At 54.0% G+C, this 7,145-nt stretch overlaps 1 protein-coding gene across 1 annotated transcript; it reads right to left on the bottom strand.

Moving 5' to 3' along the window:
* Positions 1-876: 876 nt before the first annotated feature.
* Positions 877-4,208, bottom strand: LOC147890928 (pentatricopeptide repeat-containing protein At4g13650-like). The gene is made up of 2 exons (XM_087389640.1): positions 3,372-4,208; positions 877-3,225 (listed from the first exon to the last, which is right to left on the bottom strand). The coding sequence occupies exon 2, from the start codon at positions 3,204-3,206 to the stop codon at positions 1,176-1,178; it is 2,031 nt and encodes a 676-aa protein (XP_087245766.1). The 5' UTR covers positions 3,207-3,225; positions 3,372-4,208; the 3' UTR covers positions 877-1,175.
* Between the last annotated feature and the right edge of the window lie 2,937 nt (positions 4,209-7,145).

Genomic DNA, 7,145 nt, shown 5'->3' with positions numbered 1-7,145 from the left:
CGGGGCCCAGAACAAGGCTGCAATGATACAAAACAAAGGCATGAAGAAGGCGCACAGATTCAGCAGGGTTTGGAAGGCTTATGGCAGCCTTTGGACAGGTATACAAGGCTGCAAACTGCCTGGGCCAGTGGCTGGAAGCCACATGGCCAGGAAGGGCAGCAAAAGCTTGAGAGAGAAGACCCAAGGGGGCATTTATAGCCCCCTCCGTCCGGTCAGCTGTAGGGGCAGGCTGAGTCTCTGGTACAATCTGTATAAGTCGGCCATTCTGGCAAGGCCTTGAACCCTACAAAAGAGGGCATTTGGGCCTCCATTCCCCATCACTTGGAGTAGCCCTCAGACAGCAGACAGGAGCAGCAGAAGGACCTATCTTGGGTCTATATTCAGGAGGAGAAGGTGACCCAGAAGAAGCTCCAGACTGAGCTAGAGTGGCAGCCTAGCTAGGCTGGCTTTCTGGACGGCAAGGTGTAAGGGATCTTTAGACAGAGTCTACATAAGCTCAGTGGAGCACGCAGGCTCAGAGACCTAGAGGTGCTAGGCATTTAGTAGTAGAACATTTTGTTATTGTATTGTGTCCAGTTTGTGGACGGACGGTTGTCTTGATGCACAGTCTAGTTGCAGGCTTGCACACACATGAATGGTTGTGAAGTACAGATTTGTTTATGAAGCTTGATTCCACTTCCGTGTGTAATTCCTGGGCTCATCTATCAGTCTTCCGCTGCGGAATACCCTATGGTGGTATTTCATTTTCTAATATCTTTAACCGCCTATCTTGAATTAGCTTGCACTGGATGCTTATCTCAAGTTCCTAGGAAATGGAGCCACTGCTCCACCCAAGTCATTTCTCCTAATGTGTGCTGCCACAGTCAGTAGGTAGAATACACTAACATTCATTGCAAGGGGAGTATTTAGCCCCTTTCTTGTACATTGGATTGTAAGATTACAAGGCTGCCGGCAATTTCTTTTCCAGCTCTCTGTGTCTGAACCAGTTTTCTTAGTGACAATCTTGATCAACACTTTGTTAGTACTTTTGGCTTGCCAATTGGCTTGGAGGTTAATACCAAGTGGTCTTGCAGAAGTCTGCACATCTCCCCTTCTGCAAAGGGCAATTGATTTCTGTTAGAGAACATACTTAACACTTTACCATTGGCATCTAAATGAGTGCTTTGGACATGTGTTCACTGTTCCAGATATCTACTCATGCCACTGCTGGCTGATGCAGCATAGATGTAGGCTAGAAGTACATATGATCCTACTTGATCTGTTTCCAATTGGATAGCATGCTTCATAATACGTTCTACTCGTTCCAGATCAAACCCACGTCTGCATGCACTCAGCAATGCCTGTAATGATTCAATTGTAGGTTGAAACACCCTATTGCTGATCATGTACTCTGCCTCATCTAATTGCCCAGCTCTTGCAAGCAAGTCAGTTACACACACATAATGGTCTGTATCAGGTGGGATCCTATGAGCATCAACCATAGATACAAAGAAAAAAACGCCCTCATCAACCAGACCAGTATGGCTACATGCTGACAGGATACTAACATAAGTGACACTGTCTGGCGTTACATCTTCCTGTTGCATGTGACCAAAGAGATTAAGGGCCTCATTGCCAAGCCCATGCTGAGCATATGCTGTGAGCATAGCATTCCACGAAATCACTCTTCGCATGGGCATTTTGTCAAATATCACCCTCGCATCCTTCAGATTGCCACATTTTCCATACATGGTGATGAGGGCGGTGCCAATGATAACAGATGAATCAAACCCTCGATCAGAGACATATACATGTATCTGCTTGCCCAAAGCTAGCAGTGCCTGACTGGCACACACAGAAAGAAGGGTGACAAAGGTGATCCTATCTGGCATTACTCCTTCCCTTTGCATTTGACCAAAGATTTGGGGAGCCTCTTTGCCCTGACTGTCCTGGGCACAAGCTGCAATCATGGCAGTCCATGCAGTAACATTCTTTTCAGGCATTTGGTCAAGAATCATCTGTGCTTCCTTTAGACTGCCTCGTCTGCCATACAAATTAACCAGGGCAGTTTCCACTACAATGTCAGGCTGGAATTTACAACCCAGCATACGGCTATACATTCGCTTGCCTTCCGCTAAGGTCGCCAGAGTAGAACACGCAGAAAAAATAGTAGTCAATGTGATTTTGTCAGGGATAATTCCTTCTAGCAACATTTGATCAAAGAGTTGCAGGGACTCTTTGACCACTCCGTGTCGGACATACACTGCAATTATCGAATTCCATGAAACTAAATTCCTTTCAGGCATTTCGACGAATACTTTTTGTGATTTCCCCAGGTTGCCACATTTGCCATACATGTTGACAAGGGCATTCCCAACCACCACATCAGCCTCAACTCTGGTGTTCAACATGTGGGCATGGATTTGCTCACCTTCCAAGAGCATTGCCTGGTTAGCACACACGTCAAAAATACTCACAAAGGTTACCTTGTTTGGCATGACTTTATTTTGCTGCATTTGATGCAGAAGTTGAAGGGCTTTCTCACCGAGTCTATGATGAGCGCACACTGTAATCATAGCATTCCATGCAACCACATCTCGTGAAGGCATCTTGTCAAAGACATCTAATGCCTGCTTTGGGTCTCCACATTTTCCATAGCTACTGACAAGAGCACCTCCCACAACAAGATCTGAGTCGAATGCTCTGTCCATAATGCGGACATGTATCCGCTTAACTTCAGCTAATGTTGCCGGGCTGGAACATCCAGCAAGCGCATTGACAAAGGTAACCATACCTGGGATAGCTCCTTCCTGCTGCATCTGGTCAAAAAGTTGGAGGGCCTCACTTCCCTGTCCATGCTGAGCATACACTGCAATCATCGTAGTCCACAAAATCAAATCCGATTCCAACAATTTGTGAAACAATGTTTGCGCGTCCTTCACACTGTCACACTTGCCATACATGTTCACGAGGGCAGTCCCCATAACGACATCTGATGGTACTCGGCTGCTTAAGATGTGGAGGTGAATCTTCTTTCCCTCAAGAAGTTCTGTATTTCTGGTAAATGCAGAGAGAATGCTTACGAAGGTGACCTTGTCCGGCATCACGCCTTCCATCTGCATTTTATTGTAGAAGTCAAGTGCCTCCTTGCATTGCCCATGTTTAGCATACGCGATAATCATGTGATTCCAAGAAACCACAGTCCGCTCATCCATCTTCCTAAACATCCTGTGCGCCTCCTGCAATCTGCCACAGTCACTGTACATGTTGATTATAGCATTCCCTACAACATCTGACACAAACGAGCTGTCAAAAATGCGGGCATGCATCTGCTCACCTTCAGCTAACGTTCTATCATAGGCACATGCTTTAAAGATAGTGATGAACGTTACCTTATCTGGTAGTATCCCCTCCTGTTGCATTTGCTCGAAACTTTTTAGCGCTTCCCTACCCTGTCCATGCTGCACATACAGTGCCATTATGACATTCCATGAAATCACATCCCGCACACGAATTTCGTTGAATGTCTTCTTGGCATCTTTCAGACTGCCAGACCTTCCATACATGTTGACAAGAGCAGTCGCTATCACAATATCCGACGTAAAGCTGCTGATCACGATCCGGGCATGTATGTGCTTGCCTTCAAGTTGGACAAGTTCGTTTGCACATACGGAAAGAAGGCATACGAACGTAACTCTGTCAGGCAATATGCCTTCCTCCTGCATTCGCCAGAATATTTTAAGGGCATCCCGGGAGTGTCCTTGTCGGGCAAATGCTCTGATGATAATATTCGATTCGAAGACATTCCGTTCGCGCAGATTGGCAAACAATACGAAGGCGTCCTCCAAGGCTTCGCACTTGGCATACATCTCGACTAGAAGGGTCCCTAGAAAGACGTTTTGGTCGTGTCCACTCCGTACAATGAGATTATGGACGCGCTTTCCATCCGAGGCAGCTTTAGCAGTCCCACAGGATCGCAGGAGGGAGGAAAAGAAAGTGGATTGCTCCTGGATACCCGGTGGCTGCAGACGATCGAGGGCCTGATGCCATACTCCAAAGGATGCGATTGACGGATGCTTGTGCATGACAAGAAACAACTGGAAAGGTGGCAACTCCGTCTTCGATCCGACGACGAGCAGGATTTAAGCGCACTTTCCAAGAAGAAGATCAATCCCATCCGTCGCTATTGCAGAGGACTTTCTTCTTGGGAAAGCGCAACTCCAATTCGTTCTCCCATGTGAGGGGTTGCTCCCACACACTGTTCACAGAAAATATTTTTGGGAAAATTTAGAATGCTTGGCCAAGTACTCTATCCCAGGACAACCGCTCCTGCGAGCTTCCCCTCCCCCCCCACCGCTAGCTCTACCTCCCCCCCCTAGCTCCTCCCCTCGCCTCGACCACCCCCACCCCCTGCCCCTCCGCCCTCGCCCCCCGCCCCCCCTCCCCCTCACCCGCCGCCCACCTCGCTGCGCCCCTCGCCTCCGCTCTCACCCCCCCTCGCTGCCCTCTCGCCTCTCCGCTCCCCTCCACCTCGTCTCTCCGCTCCCCTCTCCCTCGCCGCCCCTCGCCTCCGCTCTCACCCCCCCCCTCGTCTCAGCCGCCCCCTCGCCTCTCCGCTCCCTTCCACCCCGCCCCCCTCCGCCTCACCTCGACTCACGCAACCCCCCCCTCGCTTCACCTCACCCCCCCTCTCGCCGCTCAGCCTCACCCTCCCGTCCCCCCTCGCTTCACCCGCCCCCCCTGCCTCCATTCCGCTCTTCCCGCCCCCCGCTTCACCTCTCCGCCCTCTCGCCACACCAACCCCCCCTCCCCCCCGCCCCCCCCGCCCTTCCGTCCCCCGTCTTCCCCGCACCCCGCACCCTTCACCCCGCCCCCCTGCCCCCAACCCCCCGCCCCCTCACTCCGCCTCGCCCCGCCCTTCCGCTCCACTCCTCCACCCCACCACCCCCACCCTTCCGCCCCGCCCCGCCTCACCTCGCTCCCGCCGCCTCCTCACTTCACCAACTCTCCGTCCCCACTCCCCCAACCCCCCCGCGTCACCCCCGCCTCCCGGCCTTCCGCTTCGCCCCTCCGTCCTCCGCCCTCCATTCTCTCCACCTTCCGCCTCCGCAACCGTCCTCTCCACACTCAGGCTCCACCCTCCCGCTTCGACCCCCTTTTTTGGGTGGCAGCCTTTTCCTCATCGGAAGCTTGCAGTTAGTCTTGGCGGTATGGCGGCTCCCTGCTCGGATCCGGAGGCCCAATCGGACCCTCCCTCTCCAGATGCCTACCGCGTTATCCTGACAGAGCAACAATCATCTCGTGTTCAGGAGGTTGCCAATGACTTTGCCCGTACCTCTGTTTACGGCAGAGTCATTGGACACTCTCCCTCCATCAGGGACTGGCTCCAGTCCACTCTCATGCTAGAGGATGGCCATATTGAGGAGGTGGCCCTTATGGGAAGGGGCATCTTCTGGCTCAAACTCTCCAATGAGAAAGCTGCGAGCAACCTGATTGCCGGTTCCCCCACATCGGTGGATGGAAAGATTATCATGATAGTCCCGTGGTACCGTGGATTCAGCGCAGCGGATTTTGATGTTCGGTTCCGTATACCTCGCCACCCAGTGATGCTAGTTTTTCCAGGTCTTGCTGCTGAGCTGCGGCCGATTGTCAGGGACTTGGGCTCCCACTTTGGTTGGGTTATGCACGACACTTTCGCCGACGCGATGACTACGGCAGGAGCCCCGCGAGTCTGTGTGGCTGTGGCAGATCCTGCGACTCTCCCTGCAGTGATCGAGATCGTGACAGATGCCGGCAGTATCACCCAGAGCATGATAGTCACCGGACAGCCAGGTCAGTGCCTGAGGTGCCACGGCTTTGGGCACTTGGCGGCTGCTTGTCCACGCTTCGCCAGCTCTTCTCGCCCCCCCCGTCCCCGCCCCCGCCCCCCCCCGTCCCCGCCCCCGCCCCCCCCGGACAGCCACGTCAGGAGGAGCCGAGGCAGCCGGAGTCCGGTCCAGAGTTAGTGGGCGGTTGGACCGAGGTTAGAAGGAAAAGAGGAAAGAACAAGAAGATTTCGGATAAAGGCAAGGAGGCAGAGGTTATCCTTTCTACAGCAGCACCCCAGAGACCTGACAGGCAGCCGCCCCAGGGACCTGGGAGAGCTTCTTCTTCGACGGTAGCCCGCCCTTCACAGCCTCAGATCCCCCTCTCTCCCGCTCCCCCGCCCCTTTCCACTCAGTCCCAGCCCCTTCCCCAGTTTCATCCCCCTTCTCCCGACCCGCAGCTTCAGCCCCCGCCTCTTCTTCCTCAGTCTCCTCCTCCTCCCTCTCAGCCCCAGTTCCAGATGCATCCCCATCCCCCCCCCGGTCTCTCTCGACTCTCCTACAGAGTTAGCTGCACCGTCGGCTTCCCAGCCGAGGGCAGCCCCCGCTCCTCCTCCTCCACCTCCTCCGCTAGTCGCCTCCGTGGAGTCTGAGTCGCCTACCCCCCAGCCTCCTCCCCCTCCCCCTCCGCTGGCAGGACACCCGGAGTCTACACCACCACTGGAGCAGGCTTCCCTGTCCGCTAGCCCCTCAGTGGCAGACTCTGATGGGTCTCAGCTTCAGGAGAGAGAGCTTCCTCGAGACTTTTACAGATCTGGCCCCTGGGACTACTTGGATGTGGCCGACCTTGGGACCTTCCCGGCTTGTATCGACATCAGTATCTTCCTGCTCCGCAAAGGGGCGGATGGGAAGATTACCGCCTTGGCCCCTAGGGATGGCCCTAGCTTCGCTTTCACGTTCCTCAGCGACGGCACCGAGACCTGGACAAACGACTCGGTTTGGGAGGCTCTCAGAGAGCAGACACACGCCCAGGTTTGCTAAGCCCGCGTCCGGTGGGCAGCTTCTCGAGTCTCAGTGGTCCGAGGGCGATATGCGCCTGCGGTGGCGTTGCGCCGCCAAACGCTTCCGACTGATTGTGATCCTCAGGCCTCCCCTGTCATGGCCCCTCCCCCAGGATGTCAGAGCTTGGTCCCCTCAGAAACTCCGAGCCTTCTACGGGATGACTACTTCAGAGATCTCGAGCTGGCTCGAGAAAGCATTTGCTCATGGCACCAAAGGCCTCTCGCCTTTGCTGAAGGTGTTGAAGAACGGGCAGGACGACCCCGTCTCCCCCTCCAAACCTTCTCATAAGCGGCAGCGCCT

Source organism: Dipteris shenzhenensis, chromosome 18 (assembly GCF_047967505.1).
Source record: "Dipteris shenzhenensis isolate YYH24624 ecotype China chromosome 18, Dip_SZ_1.0, whole genome shotgun sequence".
In the NCBI taxonomy this organism is placed as follows: Eukaryota; Viridiplantae; Streptophyta; class Polypodiopsida; order Gleicheniales; family Dipteridaceae; genus Dipteris; species Dipteris shenzhenensis.
This window is presented reverse-complemented; position numbering and strand designations above follow the sequence as displayed.

Bases quoted from the DNA above. Each gene is read 5' to 3' on its own strand.
- LOC147890928 (XM_087389640.1), bottom strand. From the start codon at position 3,206: ATGTTTAGGAAGATGGATGAGCGGACTGTGGTTTCTTGGAATCACATG.